This window comes from Brassica napus, chromosome C8, assembly GCF_020379485.1.
Source record: "Brassica napus cultivar Da-Ae chromosome C8, Da-Ae, whole genome shotgun sequence".
NCBI classification, from domain to species: domain Eukaryota; kingdom Viridiplantae; phylum Streptophyta; class Magnoliopsida; order Brassicales; family Brassicaceae; genus Brassica; species Brassica napus.
The window spans coordinates 21,749,606-21,770,549 of NC_063451.1; the positions used below are offsets into that span (position 1 = coordinate 21,749,606).

At 33.4% G+C, this 20,944-nt stretch overlaps 3 protein-coding genes and 1 pseudogene across 3 annotated transcripts; 3 read left to right on the plus strand and 1 right to left on the minus strand.

The window, feature by feature from the left end:
• The first annotated feature begins 1,587 nt into the window (after positions 1 to 1,587).
• LOC106430629 (probable purine permease 10) lies at positions 1,588 to 3,205 on the plus strand. The gene is made up of 2 exons (XM_048766598.1): positions 1,588 to 1,772; positions 1,913 to 3,205. The coding sequence occupies exons 1-2, from the start codon at positions 1,742 to 1,744 to the stop codon at positions 3,055 to 3,057; spliced, it is 1,176 nt and encodes a 391-aa protein (XP_048622555.1). The 5' UTR covers positions 1,588 to 1,741; the 3' UTR covers positions 3,058 to 3,205.
• A 7,543-nt stretch (positions 3,206 to 10,748) lies between these two features.
• LOC106435444 (purine permease 21) lies at positions 10,749 to 12,358 on the plus strand. Its single transcript, XM_013876331.3, has 2 exons — positions 10,749 to 10,910; positions 11,051 to 12,358. Exons 1-2 carry the CDS (start codon positions 10,880 to 10,882, stop codon positions 12,190 to 12,192), a joined length of 1,173 nt encoding a protein of 390 aa, XP_013731785.1. The 5' UTR covers positions 10,749 to 10,879; the 3' UTR covers positions 12,193 to 12,358.
• Positions 12,359 to 18,569: 6,211 nt separating this feature from the next.
• Positions 18,570 to 20,276, plus strand: LOC106430630 (annotated as a pseudogene).
• LOC106430632 (UDP-N-acetylglucosamine transferase subunit ALG14 homolog) lies at positions 20,109 to 20,901 on the minus strand. The gene is made up of 3 exons (XM_013871409.3): positions 20,791 to 20,901; positions 20,630 to 20,689; positions 20,109 to 20,455 (listed from the first exon to the last, which is right to left on the minus strand). The coding sequence occupies exons 1-3, from the start codon at positions 20,872 to 20,874 to the stop codon at positions 20,276 to 20,278; spliced, it is 324 nt and encodes a 107-aa protein (XP_013726863.1). The 5' UTR covers positions 20,875 to 20,901; the 3' UTR covers positions 20,109 to 20,275.
• Between the last annotated feature and the right edge of the window lie 43 nt (positions 20,902 to 20,944).

Below are 20,944 nucleotides of genomic sequence, written 5' to 3' on the forward strand. Positions count from 1 at the left end.
TGTAGATCAATCCTTCTAAACTCTTAAGAGAAGTTGAATGCAAATATGCATATTTTTGAGTTATCTCAAGAAATATGAGGGAAACTTTGCTTACCATATAAAGTCGTTGGCAAGAAGCTAAATGAACTTAGTGATAGTTATCACAATATGATTATTTTTTTAAGAAAAAAGAAAAAAAACTAGTGTCATACACTGAGTTTTGTGTATAATGGTTATTTATATCTTGAAAAAAGATGACAAAAATTATTAGACAATTGATCTCGACTAATCTCAAGAGATTATATTCACTATGGTGACAACCTAGGATCCTTTTATTAAAGGTGTGTCATGAGATCAAATTGTTATATCATCTAAAGGAATGTGTAGCCTGTGAATTAAGGTGAGGTTTGGCGGTAACTCTACCTAACTGACTGGAGATCCCAAAAAAAAGGTTCAAGGAGACAACTAAATCAAACTAAACCTGTCACTGTAAGACTTCGGTCTATACCAAGTTCCTATGATGATTAAACAGTGCTACATATAAGGAATATAAGATAAGCAGTAGCTTTTAATGATTTGTGTCCATTGTTTTGAGATACGAATGGAGTAGTACATGATATTCCTCTAAACAAAACTAATGGCAAATCACATGATTAACCAGGACTGTTCACGGCCAAAATGAACACAATAGAGAACCTAGTTCTGTGAGAGAATGAAGCTGTGTTGTAGCTATTGTCTAGGTTTACACCAAAGCCTGGGAGGTTCAAGACATCATGGCCACCTTCTGGCCGAGTAAATCCGATAGCTATTAACAATGACTGGTTCAAGGCTGAAAAATTGTTACCAACTCATAATGCAGTGAATTTCTCGTTTGTACTCTCAAAAGTCCTTAGTTGAGTCTTGTCTAGGAAGTCAAGTCTGTCGAGTCGTCTAGTGTCTAGAATTATTTCTATTCATGTGGGGGATTGTTGAAACTATTTTTTGAACATTGTGAATAAAGTATTCATATGTCAAAAATGAAGTTTTATTTGAATGAGAAATAGAGGTCTAATGTGTGTGATTTGATAAACTTGTACAAAGTAGAAAATACACTCATTGGATATTTGAACTTGGATTTGGTTTTTGATTTGTTAGTTGGACTTCATGTTCATTAACTTAAATCAAATATATGTTGATCTTTTATATTGATAACATATAAAAAAGAAATCTATTTTAAAGAATATTATTTTGTTTGAATTGGTAAAAAAAAAAGTTTATTCTTTAATTTCTTGGTCAAAATGTAGAATAAATTCACATACTAATTGACAAGAATTAAAGTCTCCATTAATACACCATGGAGATTTCATTTTTGTTGAAGAATGAAATTTGTGTTTCTCATTAGCCACACGGAACAAGTTTACATTTGTCTTTGAGTAATGTTGATGTTTCACGACTAACATGCAAAGGAAAAAATTCAAAATAAATATTGGCTACACATTATATCCATCTCGACTCGAATCATCTCTTGGTCAATAATAGTGGTATCTTCAAAAATTAAATTCATGACAAGACAAGAGATATTTACAAATGTGCATTTATTTAATGTGGGGACATGTTACAATGAATACTTACAATGATCGGTTCCTGATCAAACAATGAATATATAGCTATGATTTGGTGTAGCATATTACCAACCAAGAGAAGTGATAAATAAGACCTTATACTTCAGAATATAGTTAGCTTCTTCTCGTCCATCTCCAAGGAGGTATATTCCACATCCACCATGAAGAGTGATCAGGAACTACAAGTCATCGGTGAGTTAGCATAACCCAGTTCCTGGAAAACTATTTTATGGTATCTAAATTATTGTTCAATATATGAAGAAACGTTGGAAGTGACAACAAAACTACGTCCATAAACTAATTTTTGTGCAATATTTTCCCTCACTTACCAGTTCAGCAGGGAAAAGAACCAAACCCAACAGTTGAAGAAGAAAAAAACCAAACAGGAGTATCTCACTCAAACACATACAAACGGTGGCTCCTGGTGTCTGTCTACACACTCTTTGTCATTTCCGGACAATCAGTTGCTACAATTCTGGGAAGACTATACTATGACAATGGAGGAAACAGCAAATGGCTAGCAACAGTAGTTCAACTTGTAGGCTTTCCTGTTCTGCTTCCATATTATCTTTTCTCAATCAAAACACATACATCAACTCATAGAGATGATGGCAAACCAGCCTCACCTAGGAACCGTGTATTAGTTTACATAGCTCTTGGGGTTCTTGTAGGAGGAGATTGCTACCTTTACTCCATTGGACTGCTTTACCTACCCGTTTCCACCTTCTCCCTGATCTGTGCATCTCAGTTAGCCTTCAACGCTTTCTTCTCTTATTTCCTCAACTCACAAAAACTCACTCCAATTATTTTGAACTCTCTTTTGCTCCTGACTATCTCTTCCACCCTCCTAGCCTTCAACAATGAGGAATCAAATTTCAGAAAAGTAACAAGAGGACAGTATATTACAAGTTTCATATGCACCATTGGTGCTTCTGCTGGGTATGGTCTAAGCTTATCCTTACAACAGCTAGCCTTCAGTAAAGTGCTAAAGAGGCAAACATTCTCAGAAGTCATGGATTTGATCATCTACGTTAGTCTAGTGGCCAGCTGTGTTAGCGTGGTGGGGCTCTTTGCTAGTGGAGAGTGGGAAACTTTGAGCAGTGAAATGGATAGCTACAAGCTTGGAAAGGTATCTTACGTTATGAACCTAGTGTGGACGGCTGTTACCTGGCAGGTATTCAACATTGGTAGCACGTGGCTTATCTTTGAGATTTCCTCTCTATTCTCAAATGCTATTGGCGTTTTGGGTTTGCCTGTGGTTCCTGTACTGGCTGTCATCATTTTTCATGACAAAATGAATGGGTTAAAGGTGATATCTATGATCTTGGCTATATGGGGTTTCATGTCCTATGTCTACCAACACTATCTTGATGACAAAAACTTGAAGAAAAGTCTTGGAATGCCAACAACCGGATCCTCCGACTCACCAGAAGCAAAAGGGTCAAGTGGGCAAAAGATACGAACTCCAGCGAGCTGAAGGCAGCCTACAATAAAGAATAAACACAATATATTTGTGATGCAACTCAAGTGAAGTCTGAGGGTGACTTATTTTCCTATTTGCATCATTGTAACAGTTAGTTGGTTTGGCTTAAACAAATAATGAAATATTGTGATGTAGTTTTAAAGAAGACTACCTAAATCAGATTAGCTCAGTGAAATGGCATCAACAACTAAAACTTGAGTTCAATGCTACGAAAGATGTGGCTTATACTGTATAGAAAGAGAGGGTGTGCACCTTTGTAGCTATTCTTATTATAAAATCTAGTCAGTTGTTCGTTATAAGCCATGGGTTTTAACTTTTAAGTAACTGAGCAAAAAATTTAAAACAAACATTTTTATAACAAAATTTGTCAATTCTTGTGTATATTTCCAAAATGATTAAAAGCAAACATTATTTACTTCTGATGCATCATCAGTAGATTACTGGCAAAATAAATATTTTTTCTTAATAGAGCCGCCACTAAAGAATTCTCTAAGTTAAAAAGTCAACATGAGCCCAGGGAGGCTGCTCTGATGTCCCTTTCACCTGCATAGTAAAAAGGCAAAAATTCACAATTTTATCACTAGAAATTAGACAGTGTTCATAATCATACAATAAGAAACATTAAAAGAAGAGTATAAATTAGAGAAGAGAATACATGTCTTAACACAAAAAAAAAATTAGACAACAGTTATAGTAGCATCAGTTTCTGTTTCTAAAAATTTATCAAGTTCTTAACTTCTTATAGTGTCTCTCAGCCTATGCTGAATTCATATTTTTGAGATTTAGAAAATTGTAAAAGAACCTAAAAATAAAAACAGAGAATAATGAAAATAAAACTTATGTAAGTGACTAGAAAAATAGAATGAAAAAGGTATAACTTTGCAGTAATGATTGACAGAAGTATGAAAAAATAATGCTTTAGAATGGTGAGAAGATAAGTGTCGATTGCTAAGATAAAAATATTAATTAAATTCTGCTCAGCTTCCTTGTTTATTTTATAATTAGTATTATTTGGTAAAAGAACAATACTTAGATTCACCCATGTGCTGAATGCTTAAATTCACTATATTCTTCATGATCAACCAAATTACCATGTAGGATTAGTTAAAAAAGGTAAGAAGATTAAAAGAAATTACTGCAAAAAAATAATAAGATTGCAAAACTCTTAAAAACCTAAAGTTTAAAATCATAAACCCTAAATCATAAACTTTAAATCCAAAACTCTGAACTATAAACTCTAAATCTTAAAATTTAACCCCTAAACCCTAAACCCAAAACTATAAACCATAAACCCTAAATCCTGAAATCTAAACCCTAAATCTTAAACCCTAAACCCAAAATTCTAAACCCTAATCCCTAAACTCTAAATCCTAAACCCTAAATCTAAAACTCTAAACCCCAGAACCCTAAAGTCCAAACACTAAACCCTAAACCTAAAACTTTAAGCCCTAGAACCCTAAACAAGTGATGGGTTTAGAGTTTAAGATTTAGAGTTTAAGGTTATGGGATTTAGAGTTTTAGATTTAAGGTTTAGAATTTAGAGTTTAGGGTTTATAATTTAGAGTTTTGGGTTTAGGGTTTATGATTTAGGGCTTAGAGATCAGGATTTAGGGTTTATGGTTTGGAGTTTTGGATTTAGGATTTGAGGTTTAAATTTTAGGATTTAGGGTTTATGGTTTAGAGTTTTGGATTTAGGGTTTATGATTTAGGATTTATAGTTTTAAATTTTAGGTTTTTTAGAGTTTTGCAAACGGTTTTAAACTTATTATTTTCTGCAGCTATTTTTTTTAATCTTTTTGCCTTTTTTAACTAATCCTACGTGGCAATTTGGTTGGTTATTAAGTGTGGGGTGAATTTAAGCATTCACCATAAGGGTGAACCTAAGTATTATTCTTGGTAAAATCACTACTATATAAAAGAGGCTAATTTTAGAGCTTCTAAGGGGTGCCACATGGGCAGAAATATTTCACACCAATTAATCTGCCAGGTCATTGCGGACTGGGCTTGAAATAAAAAAGTTAAGTTACATTCCCAGCCCATTTAAACCATTTCGCAGCCCAATCCAGAGTCGGTCTTGATACGGATCGTGTTATGTCGTCGTCTCGATCCCGTTTCTTTAAAAAAAATAATCACTCATCCTCCCTAACCCTAATCGCCGTATCGATTCTCTTCCTCTCCCCCAACTCCTCCCGCATAACGCCTCCGATGAGAGTGTTGGTACTTCAATGTTCTCCCATAAATCCTCCAATCAAGATCCCCACGGACCCTCCACATCCCCCTCCGGCACGATGATATCTAGATCCCTATTTATACCCTTATCACTCTTCCCTCAGATCGTAAAATCCATACCCTTATCATGGCAAAAACATATTTGCCTTTGTTTGAATCAGCTCTAGGACGCGTCAACGTTTATACGAGTGGGCTTGACATCGATCAAAGCAGTACAATCATGTTTGGCAGACAATGAAGGTTTTGGATGGAGTCCACACGCGGTCTCGGATCCATTTGGTGATGCTTTCCAATGGCTGGAGATGTAGGAGAAACTAACGACATATTCTTCAAGGTAAGGCCTGATTTCGTAAATATTTGGTAGGAGATCCATAGACACCGTCAAAATCTCAAAACTTTAATTGGATTTTTTTAAATGTTAATTTTAGGACTTAGTCAGGTGAAGCAGCGGTGGATCAGGAGGATAAGATAGTTGTGCCTCCAAGGAAGGAGCCAGAGGTAGAGAAGAAAAAAAACCCGGAGCATGAACATGAGTCAGAGTTTGGAGAAGAAAAAGAGAGTAAGGAGAGGAAGGAGAAACCGTTAAAGGAGATAGAGATGGGGAATGCGGCATACAAGGCTATAGTTTTATCTGATTTGCTTGGTAAGTGGTTAAGTCTAAATGTGATCATGTTTGATTGCTGTGAAGAAAGCTTAGTGTTCTCTCTTTGACTCATCCCTCCATCTGTGCCTTTTTGGTCTTGCAAAGGTTTTTCTCACACATTTTCAATTATCATATTTGATTTTTTTTGTCTTCTAGCTGTCTCATTAAAAGGTCAAGTCTGATACAAAAACTCACAGTTGCTGGTATCATTGGCAACTTCATTCATATTTGACAAAGGGTTAACATAGAAGCTACAATATAATTGGTTAATGCTACGTGAAGCTATAACAAAAACACTCAGATCATGATCATGTTCTGTACATATTAGGAACTATCAGTAGTTACCAGTCCAAAGCAACTTTTGTTGCTTACAAGCAGTGTTCTGGGAACAAAATGGATAAGGTTAATGAGATCTTTAAGTTTGGCTTACATAGATGTTTTTTTTTTATCATGAAATGCTTCATGTTGTTGTTATATTATAGATTTTAGCTTCTCATTTGATGTATCAAAAACTCGATGTTCCAATTCCACTTTGGAAAAAGTTATGAAAATAAACAATAATCAAAGTTTTATTGATTTCAAATGTTATGATGTATTCTTTATGTAACTTTTGTTTAAGGTATAATTTGAGATACTGTAACTTTGTCTATTGTGTCACTATCACATACCAAAACATCATTTACAAATTACAACTAAATCCTCGCGCTTGCGTGGGGGCCAGCATCCTAGTATATGTAAAAGGAAACTAAAGTTATTAAAAAGTAACTAAAATCTTTTTGATCAACTTTTTAGTTATTTATCATTAGCTAAGAGAAAAATTAGTTTTTGTGTACTTTGTTTATTTTGTAACTTATAAGTTATGACATATATTTTATTACATAGATAAATGAAATTAAAGTTGTTAGAAAAGGTTGTTCAAAAAAAAGGTTGTTAGAAAAGATAATCAAAATATTTACGATGAAATCATTTTAGTTATTATTATAATAAAAAGGAAATTAAATTAATTAGTTTCGTTTAATTTGTTTATTTATAACTTAATACTATTTACTGTAGGAAAAAGTAAATGTCCTTTACTCTAATTCATATATATAAAGAAATTGTATCTATTAAAATAGAAGTCATGACTTAATTGATGTGTGTTTTTTAGTTTGGACCTTCCCTTAGAAAATCATAACTTTCAATAGATGTATTATTTATTCAACTATACATTTTATTTTAAGCTAACATTAAAAGCTTAATCAATTAAAACCAGTTACTTCCCAATATATTAGGGATTTCGTAATATACTAAAAATAGAATCTTAGCATAGCAACCTTTCAAATACGTGATAGTCTAAAGTGTATATTCAGCAAATATTATTACTTCTTTTTGAACAACAAATATTATTACTATACTATCGAGTCTATTATGTAAATTGTAAACCAATCAAACATAGTGCCCCTAAGTTAATTCAGCAACTCCAATTTTAAGTATGACTATATCTCGACCCGCGTATGTTTATTTTCATTTATTTTTATATAAACATTTTGTTTTCAATTCTACATTGGTATATATTGCTCTATCCATTCCTAAAAGATCTATGTTTTAGAATTTTCACACTTTTTAAAACTTAGCTATAAATGCATAGTTTTTGTAATTTTATATTTCCTATATTTTTAAACCAATAAGATTTTAAGAAATGTAATTAATATTCTTGAACTTCACAATTTCCCATTATTAATTGACAAAAATTACATTGGAAATATAAAATATGTATCTTTTTGAAATAAATTTTTTTTCTAGAATATAGATTTTTTAGGAACAAATGGAGTATAATATATATGAGGTGTGTCCGTCACTTTTTAAAACATAGTAATTTTTTGCTTGGAAAAAATTGATATTTATTTAGTTCCTATAATGTAGTAGACATATTATTTAGTTCCTATAATCTAGAAAGTGAGTTATTTAGATCTATAATAATGATAAGATTATAGATTAAATGTAACATGATTTTCAAGTAATAGGTCCATTAGATCTATTTTTTAAAAAAAATCACATATGAGTTAAGGTCGTGACTTCTCTATTAATATATAAGATATGTCAATTATATTAATACAAGAGACAAAGTGTTATAAATAACGGTGGTGAACCATCGGTGCATAAATAACGGTCGTAAACCATCGGTGAATGACGCAGAAGATTACAATGAAAGTTACACTGTTGGAGAAAGATAAACTTATAGAGATAAAAAAAATGTTTTTGACTTTGGTACGTTTGACCGAGATAGAACCCTGATGTGTTCTTTGTTTAAGTATTGCTGCATAGATTATCAAGAAACCTAAATAAAAAAACCAACTTTGTTGATAACATTTTGCTTAACAAAAAGATTTAAAAAATAGTTTTTTTGTTTTCTAATAATCTTTGCGTTTCAAATCATGGTTTAGAAAGAAAAAAATTTGTTTCAAGAAGATACAATATTTTTTATATTTTCAATATATTAATTAATGGTAAATTGTAAACTTAAAAAACGTAATTGTGTTTATTAAAATTCTATTGGTAAAAAATTAGTTAAAATTTATAAAGAATAGTTAGTTACGAAAAATAATATGCTAATCAAAATTTCATATGTTTTCTTGATATGCGTAAAAATTATAAAATATACATTTTATCAAAACAGTGGTAGTACGAAGAAAAGATCGTAGCAGCAGCCAATTAAAATCAAAAATTAAGACCAATAAAACTGAAACATGAAACCAACGGTGCTTTCGTTACTGTTTTTGAGATAAATAAACTTGGACTTAAGCTAAACCGATGGCCTATGTTGAATTTGAGATATTCTTTCGATGGCCAAACCACAACCGCGCGGATATTTGTTATCATTTATATATATATATATATATATTTAATCAAGATCATTAGTGATAAACATTTTTAACATTAATCATATATTTAAATGTTTATATGACTATTTCAAATACAATAATTTTATAGTTTAATTTACATGTTGTAATTAATCAATTTTTTTAAAAAGTCACTTGTATTGTCGTTTCTTATTATATATTTATCTTATTGTATTTGCATTTAGTTATAAAACAAATTAATATATGCATGAAACAAAAAATTGAAAATTATTTTATATTAAATTTATGCTCAATTCCGACCCCCGCCCTTCAAAGCTGGATTTTCTTTTAGTAGTATTTTTTAACGTTTATTTATTTTAGATAATATATTATTGTATATAAAATAAGTCTAAGAGCATTAGCATTAGTGTGTTCTCACCAATAAAAAAAATCAAAAAGAGAGTGTGAGTGAAGGGAAACTCTCATTTGAGAGCACTTTGTCTTTAATTAAGAACACTTTGTAACAAATGTAGTAATATTATTGGTTTAAACAATTTTTATAAATTAAAATTTAACTAAATAATTAAATGATTTAAATTTATTATTATTATAATGGTAAGAGACACATGTGTAAATATTTTATCAATGCTGATGCTCCAAGATATGTAAATATTTTATCTAAATTTTATATAAATTAAATACAAATTTATTTTCAAAAATTTTGAGCTTTGCATATATTAATTCGTCTAATAATCAAATGTAAATACAATGAAATAAATATATAATAAAAATCTAAAAATATATATGACGGTTATTAATTAGATCAAACATGTGTAAACATTCACATTACTAAATGTTATATAAACATTTGAAAATATGGTTAATGTAAAAAAAAATATAAACCAGTAATGGTGTAAAACAAATTTTTTATATACATAAAAGCGAAAACAAACATCCGGTTGCGCGGATCAATATCTAGTCTAAGTTCTTAGAAAAGATAATCAAAATCTTTAATGATCAAATCATCATTTATTGCGAGTAATAAAAGGAAAAAAAAAATGAAGGGAATCGTTAAGGTCATGTTCTAACCTTCTCCTACAAATCATCATGCACACGGCACTATAGGAATTCATTTTATCTTGGCGCCCCTAAAATATAAAAATATTTTGGCGCCTAGAGTACTTGCTTTATGGGCTTTATCCAGGCCCTAGCACTATCTCGATGAAAAGAAGTTGATGAATTGCCACAGAAACCACGTCGAGGATGATTCACAAATTTGATAAATTATTACACATATTCATGCATGTATCCTATATAAAGCTCGTTTGTGTAATTTTTGTAATGGTCCATGCGAACGGGGTGCATGTTTCTCTGTACAGCTAGAGCCTGTGTATCAGAATAGGCTGTTTACTCATGTCAATTTTGGGAAAATAGCTTTGAACAATACGTAAGTGACAAGAAATAATGTAGCGACATCATCTGCCACCCAGGTATTATTAATTAAGTTGCAAGAGATATCATAATGTTTTTTCTTGGATAAATAGGCAGACTTTAATTCTCTGCCATATAATAGCTTAACCTCACCTTTATCTTCATCATTATCTTGATGAGAAAAACTTTCAAGACTAGCCAAAGAGAAACCCCAAAAGTGTGTTCCTAATTAATCCACATGTCTAATCAATCATAAGAGAAAGATAGGCACACGGCACAAGCCAAATTAATTCATAGTGACAAAGAAGTTTAAAAACTATCCAACTTAAGATCAAACAACTTGTCTATATGTTATGTTGATGTTTCTCCACTAAGATGCAAATGACATATTCCGTATGAATATTGACTACACTTTATTTCCTACTTGACTTAACTCATTACTTGGTCAACCATTGTGACATCTTCAAAAATTAAATTCATGACAACGTAAGAGATATTTATAGTTGAGCATTCACTTAATGTGGGGACATGTTACAATGAATAATTAACAGTGATCGGTTCCTAATCACTGAATATATAGCTATCATTTGGTAGCATATTATCAACCAAGAGAATTGATAATAAGATAATAATACTTCAAAACGTCTTTAGCTCCTCCTTCTCCATCTCCAAGGAGGTATATTCCACATCCACCATGAAGGGTGATCAAGAACTACAAGTCAGCGGTGAGTAAGCATCAACCAGTTCATGGAGAACTACTTTATGGTATCTCAATTATTGTTCAATATATGAAGAAACGTTAGAAGTGACAACCAAACTACGTTCATAAACTAATTTTTGTGCAATATTTTCCCTCATTTACCAGTTCAGCAGGGAAAAGAACCAAACCCAACAGTTCAAGATGAAAGAAACTCAGTCGGTAGCAACCACACAAACATATACAAACGGTGGCTCAGGGTGATTATCTACACATTCTTTGTCATTTCAGGACAATCTGTTGCTACAATTCTAGGAAGACTATACTATGACAATGGAGGAAACAGCAAATGGCTAGCAACAGTAGTTCAACTTGTAGGCTTTCCTGTTTTGCTTCCATATTATCTCTTCTCAATCAAAACACACACAACAACTCATGGAGATGATGGCAAAGCAGCCTCACATAGGAACCGTGTCTTAGTTTACTTAGCTCTTGGTGTTCTTGTAGGAGGAGATTGCTACCTTTACTCCATTGGACTGCTTTACCTACCCGTTTCTACCTTTTCTCTGATCTGTGCATCTCAGTTAGCCTTCAACGCTTTCTTCTCTTATTTCCTCAACTCACAAAAACTCACTCCAATCATTTTGAACTCTCTTTTGCTCCTAACTATCTCTTCCAACCTCCTAGCCTTCAATAATGAGGAATCAAATTTCAAAAAAGTAACAAGAGGACAGTATGTCACAAGTTTCATATGCACCATTGGTGCTTCTGCCGGATTTGGTCTAGTCTTATCATTACAACAGGTAGCCTTCCGTAAAGTCCTAAAGAGGCAAACATTCTCAGAAGTTATGGATTTGATCATCTACGTGAGTCTAGTGGCCAGTTGTGTTAGCTTGGTGGGGCTTTTCTCTAGCGGAGAGTGGAAAACTTTGAGCAGTGAAATGGATCGCTACAAGCTTGGAAAGGTGTCGTACGTTATGAACCTAGTGTGGACGGCTGTTATCTGGCAGGTATTCAACATTGGTGGCACGGGGCTGATCTTCGAGCTTTCCTCTCTGTTCTCAAATGCTATAAGCGCGTTGGGACTGCCTGTGGTTCCTGTACTGGCTGTCATCATTTTCCATGACAAAATGAATGGGTTGAAGGTGATTTCTATGATCTTAGCTTTTTGGGGTTTCATGTCATATGTCTACCAACACTATCTTGATGATAAAAACTTGAAGAAAAGTATTGGAATCCCAACAAGTGGATCCTCTGACTCACCAGAAGCAAAAGGGTCAGGTGGGCAAAAGATACAGACTTCAGCCTAGTTTAAACATAATATATTTGGGATGCAACTCAAGTGAAGTCTGAGCGTGATTTTTTTCCCTATTTGCATCATTGCAACAGTTAGTAGGCTTAGGTTAAACTAAATAATTAAATATTGTGATGTAGTTTTAAAGAAGACTACCCAAATAAGATTAGCTCAGTATAAAATCTTCTGGGTCGACGATCGACTTCTCCACGATAACCTACCATATAACATCAGATCCTCACCGAATTATGACATCATGTTAGATCTTCACGAATTGAAAGTTGCAAACTTATTTGTCTCCGAAATGATAGTTCGAAAGTTAATTACCCATAAAAATAGTTTTAATCGGCTTACTTGTTTCAAATCGGTTTATTCTTAACCAAATAATATAAATCAACTAAACCAATCAAAAATCCATTTTTATATATAAACTATTTTGTTGAACTTCTTACAACGAGAAAGTCAAATATTATTGACTAAACGACGACGTGAGGTGGATTGTGTTGGGAGACGACGCGACTGTGTTCTTTTACGGAGAATCTGTTAAGTGTTACGATCACAAGCAGTTCTATTACATCGGAAGCTCATCGGAGAGCCACATTCAGAATCTGAAATTCTCTTACGGGATGGCTTAGTTATATTGGCTAAAGCATTGGAAAATATACAAGATCGGTGTATTCAGAGATACCCAGATTTGTACGGTTCCGATAATCGGATTCAAGCTTGTATGGCTGAGTTTAGTGTTCTATTATTCCTCTGTTTTGGTTATTCCTCTCATTTTTGGTTAAATATATTATATCTAGCCTAGAATGATTAAAAGGAAGACAACGACTGTTGCCTGACAGAGTTCCACCGGAGACAATGCGTTTTAGACTAGACGGCGGAGGAGGACAGATTGTGGCACCTGGATTGTGGAGATACTCCGAGATGATGCGTGAAGTCGCATAAGGAGAAACGGAGCTTAACGGCTTTAGGAAGACCGTATCTTGTGCAGCAAGATTGGTTCGGGATGACTTCAATACCACACGCCTTTGCCTTTCACAGCTTTTGTTCTCACCAGCAAACTGAAATAGAGATGAGTAGATTCATGAGGAGAAGGAGTTTGATCATGAGAGAAGATCAGTTTTCCACCATGGCTAGGGCTAATGGTGTTGGTGAATGAGATGATGATAATTGTTTTTTGGATTTTTAATGTCAAAACCCCTCAATTATTGATTCAACGTGGAAACCCCCAACTCACTTATCTTAGTGTAACAGCCCCTCTGTTAGTTTTACCGTTTAAACAACACAACAGTTTTAAACCAAACAACACAACATTTTTTAAACTACATGTTGAGTTTTGATTATTTAAACTACATGATTTTTTAATAAAAACAACCAACATTTATTTAAAACATCAGGTAGTTTAACTTATGACACACTTTCTCTAATCTCCCAACTATTTCTCAAACTATCGAGAGAAAGAGATGACGACTCTTACGTTTTTCAAATTCTGGGGTTTTTGAATTTCAATTGTGAGAATCGAAAGAAGGTTAATACGACACAGACTGAGAGAGTCGTTTTGTGTTTCGTGTGTTCTGTGTCAAAATCAAAAAGGGACAGTGAAGGAAGCCTGAGACAAACTGAAGCAAGAGGGTTAAAAAGTTGTCTGCGATTGGAGCTTTTTTACTGATCCCTTTTGGTTTCATTGGTTACATTATGAGTTTGAAGGGTTTGAAAATTTTATTGTTGTAAACAGGAGAATTCATGTTCGTTTACATGTTGGAGGATACTGGGCAGCAGATGGTGGAACATACAATGGTGGTGAAAAAAAATGCTGTAGGATTAATTATATATAAAAATGGATTTTTGATTGGTATAGTTGATTTTAAATTATTTGGTTAGGAATAAACCAATTTGAAACCAATAAACCAATTAAAACCATTGTTTATGGATAATTGATTTTTGAATTATCAATTCGGAGAAAAATAAATTTAAAATTTTCAGTTCTTAGAGAACTAACACGAGATCATAGTTTGGTGGGGATCTAATGCTATATAGAAGTTAACGTGAGAAAATAAATTGCCGATTTTATGGAAATTGTCGGTTATAAACCATGGGTTATAAGTAACTGAGCAAAATGATTAAAACAAACATTTTTTTTATCACAAAGTTGGTCAACTTTTGTGTATATTTTCAAAATGATTAAAGCAAACATTTTTTTTGTCTAGATTAAAGCAAACATTATTGATTTCTGATGCAACAACACTAAATTACTGGCTAAATAAATAAAGTTTCTTAGAGCGCTATTTCAAGAATTCTCCAAGTTAAGTGGAAGCAGAAAAATCAAAGTCAAAAAATCAAAAAGAGCCTAGGGAGCATGCTCTGATGTCCCTTTCAAGTTTCACCTGCATAGATATAAAATAAGAAATTGCCACGAATATCACATTCATAGTATCATTTTTCATGTTTACACTAATCACTTTTATGATCATTTTTAGTGAAGGATAAAAGACACTTATACCCATATGGTTAACTAATCTAGACTTAGGGTTTAAAGTTGAGGAGTGGGGTAGAGTTTTTGGAATGTGAAATTTATGATTCTAATAAATATATAAATAAATACTTAAAAAAATATAATTTTCGATTTTCAAAAAAAAAATTTGAAAAAAATTCAATTTTTTTTTATAAAAAAGTCCGAATTTGAAATAGTATAATTCGAAAACATAATTTTTTTAAAAAATTTTAGTTTAAATAATGATTTATTATATATATATATATATATATATATATATTTATAGATAACAAGAGTATAAGAGTCTTTTGCCACTTAATGAATAATGCATTTTTGAAAATGTCCCTTTAGTGGTGGTAAAGATGAAAAGTGATATCATGAAAGTAGTAAACATAAAATTTCCCATATAAAATGGACATGACTATTTACCAATAGGGCTGGACAAAATATCAGTAAATTTTGATTTGATTCGTTATCCATTTCGATTCAAAATGAAAAATCCGGATATCCGTAACTCTACGAGGCAAAACAAAGACTAAAAAGAAATATCCGTAAGAATCAAAGCAAATCACAAATATTAATATTTTTAGGAAGAATATTCAATCCGATCGGCTATATGCATAAAATGGATGCAATGAAGATCTTCTCCATCGTTTTAAGCTATATGGGGCTTCTTCTTTTGTCTATCATCATTACCTTGATGAAATGGAGTTGATTAACTTCCACACAAACCATGTCGAGGAGGATACACAAATTTGATGGAATGTTGCATACATTCATGCATATATCTTATATAAAGCTCGTTTGTATAATTTTTGTAGTGGTCCATGCGAGTGGGATGCATGTCTCTCTGTACAGCTTGAGCCTGTGTATCAACAAGGGCTGTTACTCATGGCTTACCATGTTTTCCCAAGGTTATTGAAGGTTCGAGTTGAGTTTCTTAACCCATATACATAGGTTTCTTAGTTTGAGGGATTAACCAATTAGAGTCGAAAGATGTCATAAAACTATAAGATTTACCAGTTTTAATATAGCTTACAAAGATGCTAATGCACCATTCTGATTTATGGTTTAAGCGCACTTAAGATAAACAATCAGGAAATCATGTCGAACTATCCTTTGGGAAACAGAGCTTTGAACAAAATGTAAGTGAACATAAATAATGTAGCGAGATCCTCAGCCGTCCACTATTAAGTTGCAAAATAATTTAGACTTTCGTTTTGTAATTGGATGTGCATTTAGATTTTGCAGATAAATGTTGTATTCTTATGTTATGTTGCATATAAATTTCGTTTGTTTTTTAAGTTGATTCTTATAACTAGATGTTTCATTTTAGGGAAATTAGAACTCCTACCAACGATCTATGCAGTATTTAACCCAATGCCAAAATGTGACTTTACAGACACTATTAACAATTTCGATGGACACTGATACCCCTACAACAACATATCCAAATGTGTAGGTAAAATCAAACCAAAAGATATGTTGAGACATGTATGCTTGAAATCTCTTTCTGTCATATTGAAAATCAACAACCTACCAATTATAATTTCAAAATTCAAATGATTCAACTTTCTTTCTATTTCTTCCATCAGTTTTCTACCAAAAGAAGCCTCACAGATGACATAAAATTAGTTTGATTGAGGCTCACGATGAGATCTGGATGCAGAGATCTGAAATCCAAAACCTTAAAAATTCAATTAGGGTTCTTAAACAGCAACTTACAATTGTTGCCACTTTGGAGGATACATAAAAGAGCAAATCAGATGAATCTGAAGTTCAAAAGTTCAGTGAGAGAGATAAGATGCTTCGGCAGTATGAGTCGTAGTTGGCTATCCAAAAACTTATATCAAACATGTTAGCCATCCAAACTATACGTTAGACGTGAATCAAACATGTTAATCATCCATCTCACAATTAGACGTGACCAAACCATATGTCTAGTATGTACTTCGCCCATGTCGCATCCATCCCTTTAATCTCGGCAAATGTATGTAAAAGTCTTGCAATCTGTACGACATGGCGGTCTTGGCATTGAGGTACGTCAATTGCATGACTTTGAAATTTGATAATCCACAATATGAGTTAGCTGGCTATCCAAAAACTTATATCAAACATGTTAACCATCCAAACAATATGTTAGACGTGAATCAAACAAGTTAACCATCTATCTCACAGTTAGACGTGATCGAACCCTATGTCCAGTAGGTACTTTGCACATGCCACATCCATCCTTTTACAAATGTCGTGTAGAAGTATTGCATCCGGTATGACTTAGCGGCCTTGGCAACGAGGTAAGTCAAGTGCATGGCCTTGAAATCTGATATGATGTTTCGTTTTAGGTGTAAAATACATACACAGTGCCCAACTCCTGGATAAACCTGTAGACGCCTACATGATACTTATGTTTGTTATACAAGTAGATGTTGTAGCCTGTTAAAATTTAACCATATACAGCTATTCTATTTGATGGACGGATATGTAATCTATTGGATGGATACCACAATTAAACAATATGTTAAACATGATCGAACCATATGTATAGTAGGTACTTTGCACATGCCGCATCTATCCATTCAATCTCGGCAAATGTTGTGTAGAAATATTGCAGCTGGTATGACCTGATGGCCTTGGCAACGAAGTAAGTCAAGTGTATGGCCTTAAATTTGATATGATGTTTTTTTTAGGTGGACGATAAATATATAGTGCCCAGCTCCCGGATAAACGTATGGACACATACACGATAGTTAAGTTTGCTATACACGTAGATATTGTAGCTTGTCAAAATTTAACAATATACAACTAATCTATTGGATGGACGGATACATAATCTATTGGATGAATACCACTATTTATAGACGCCCGCATAGAGTAAAATAGTAAAAAGTTTTCATTAACAAGTTTTTTATGATACTGATGTAAATCTTTTAGCTATTTTTTTTAAGAGCGTTGAATAGGTTAAATAATGTGTGGAGAAGATTCACCTTGCAGGACATCACTGTACATGCTCTTCCACCGAGGAAACTTAAAAAATCTAAACGAAATCTTTTAAAATCTTCTAATACCTAACAAAGATTACGCCAGCTATTAATTGTACTTCCCCTACCATAAGAGAAATCAAAAAGTCTTTGTAGCAAAGGGTAGCTTCGACAATTAACTTTAGCCACGTCCCTAACCTTTCCGTAAATTTCCTTATTTTAGGTAGTTTGTTATTTTCCCAGTTTTCATTTGTTTTCTACCAAATTATCCCTTCATTTTAAGTTGATTTTTACATAAATATATTACATCTTAATGCAAATTCAAAAATGTCTCAAAAAACAACAGCTGGGCATTTGCATCCAGATGTGCATCATACAAAAACAAATGTCTTTTCTTGGAAAGATGGGGCAGACTTTGTCTGCCACGTTTTAGCTTAACCTCAGCATTATCTTGAGGAGAAAAAACTTCAAGACTAGCCAAAGAGAAACCTAAAAAATGTGTTCCTAAATAATCCACATGTCTAATCATAAGAGAACGATAGTCACACGGCACAATCCAAAAAGAATTCATAGAGACAAGGAAGTTTCAGTACTATTCAGCCTGAAAATCATACAAATTGTATGTGTTATATTTGATGTTTCTCCACTAAGATGCAAATGAATTTTTTCTGAGTAAATATTAGCTACACATAATTTTCAGCCTGAAAATCATACAAATTGTATGTGTTATATTTGATGTTTCTCCACTAAGATGCAAATGAATTTTTTCTGAGTAAATATTAGCTACACATAATTTTCATCTCGACTCAACTCATCTCTTGGTCAATAATAGTGCCATCTTCAAAAATTAAACTCATGACAGAATGAGAGATATTTATAAATTGAGCATTTACTTAATGTGGGGACATATTACAATGAAAACTTAACAGTGATCGGTTCCTGATCACTAAATATATATAGCTATCATTTGGTAGCTTATTAGCAACCAAGAGAACTGATAATAAGATACTTAATACTTTAGCTCCTCATTGTCCATCTCCAAGGAGGTATATTCCACATGAAGGGTGATCAAGAACTACAAGTCATCGGTGAGTAAGAATAAACCAGTTCCTGAAGAACTACTTTATGGTATCTTATTGTTAAATATATGAAAATACCTTACAAGTGACAACAAAATTACTATCATTAACTAATTTTTTTTTGCAATATTTTCGCTCACTTACCCGTTCAGCAGGGAAAAGAACTAAATCCAACGGTTCAAGATGAAATTAACCAAACAGGAGTGCCTCACTCAAACATATACAAACGGTGGCTCCGGGTGATTGCCTACACATTCTTTGTCATTTCAGGACAATCAGTTGCTGCAATTCTAGGAAGACTATACTATGACAATGGAGGAAAAAGCAAATGGCTAGCAACTGTAGTTAAACTTGTAGGCTTTCCTGTTCTGCTTCCATATTATCTCTTATCAATCAAAACACATGCAACAACTCATACAGATAGCAAAGCAGCCTCACCTAGAAACCGTGTATTAGTTTATGTAGCACTTGGTGTTCTTGTAGGAGCAGGTTGCTACCTTTACTCCATTGGACTGCTTTACCTACCTGTTTCCACCTTCTCCCTGATCTGTGCATCTCAGTTAGCCTTCAACGCTTTATTCTCTTATTTCCTCAACTCACAAAAACTCACTCCAATCATTTTGAACTCTCTTTTGCTCCTAACTATCTCTTCCACCCTCCTTGCCTTCAATAATGAGGAATCAAATTTGAAAAAAGTAACAAGAGGACAGTATGTCACAAGTTTCATATGCACCATTGGTGCTTCTGCCGGATTTGGTCTAGTCTTATCATTACAACAGGTAGCCTTCAGTAAAGTGCTAAAGAGGCAAACATTCTCAGAAGTTATGGATTTGATCATCTACGTGAATCTAGTGGCCAGCTGTGTTAGCTTGGTGGGGCTTTCTGCTAGCGGGGAGTGGAAAACTTTGAGCAGTGAAATGGATAGCTACAAGGAAAGGTATCCTACGTTATGAACCTAGTGTGGACAGCTATTAGCTGGCAGGTATTCAACGTTGGTGGCACTGGGCTGATCTTTGAGCTTTCCTCTCTATTCTCGAATGCTATAAGCGCTTTAGGACTGCCTGTGGTTCCTGTACTGGCTGTCATCATTTTCCATGACAAAATGAATGGGTTGAAGGTGATTTCTATGATCTTGGCTATTTGGGGTTTCACGTCTTATGTATACCAACACTATCTTGATGACAAAAACTTGAAGAAAAGTATTGGAATCTCAACAGAAGAATCCTCTGCCCCATCAGAAGCAGAAGGGTCAAGTGGGCAAAAGATACAGACTTCAGCGAGCTGAAAACAAGAAAGATGAACACAAACTATTTGTGGTGCAACTCAAGTGAAGCCTCAGCGTTATCTTTTTCCTTTCTGCATCATTGTAACAGTTCGTAGGTTTGGCTTGACAAAATAGTGAATTATTGTGATTTAGTTTTGAGAAAAAAAACTACCCAAATCATATTAGCTCAGTGAAATGGCATCAAAAACTTGAGTTCAATACTTTGTAGCTATGCTAAGTAATTGTAATAAAATCTATGTGTGAGGATTGTTCCTAAAATCAGTTTACATCAGGGAGCCAACATAGTGAGCCCGGGGGTACTTGTTTTGCAGTTGTGGCCATTGAACAAATAGCTGATCAGCTTTCCTTAACTTGTAATGCATGAATCCACTTAAAGACAGCTTCTTAACTCTTGCCACATTCTCAACATAAAGGAAAAATATAGATGATCTGACTCCCAGCAGCTGTAACCAAAGATGAAACAAGCACTTAATAATATTATACATATAATGAATAAAACTGTGACTGAGAATCAAATCCAAAATATGTTCTGTTTCTTTTTTCCACAAGTCCATTCAAGGTCATCCAAACTCTAGAGGAAAAAACTGTGTGATAGAGTATTACTGAAGTGTGTATACCTTGAACAAGAAAGCGATCACACATAGAGGAGTACAGGTCTCAAGATCATCGCAAAGAATCTGAAAACGTTCCAACCACATTTAATAAATAACCTGATTCAATGAATATGCACATTCACATGTATCTAACTAAAGAAGACATTGTACTAAACTCTTCTTACCAGAACCAAGAACAATAAGTGTACAAAAAGACCGTGAAGTGTTAAGCTAAGTATGGTTAAACGAAAGCTGCATCTGGAGACCATCTTTGACTTTTGAGTATTAATAAGGATTGGGCTTGAATTTTCACTGGTCAGCGTCTCTCTTTTCTTTACC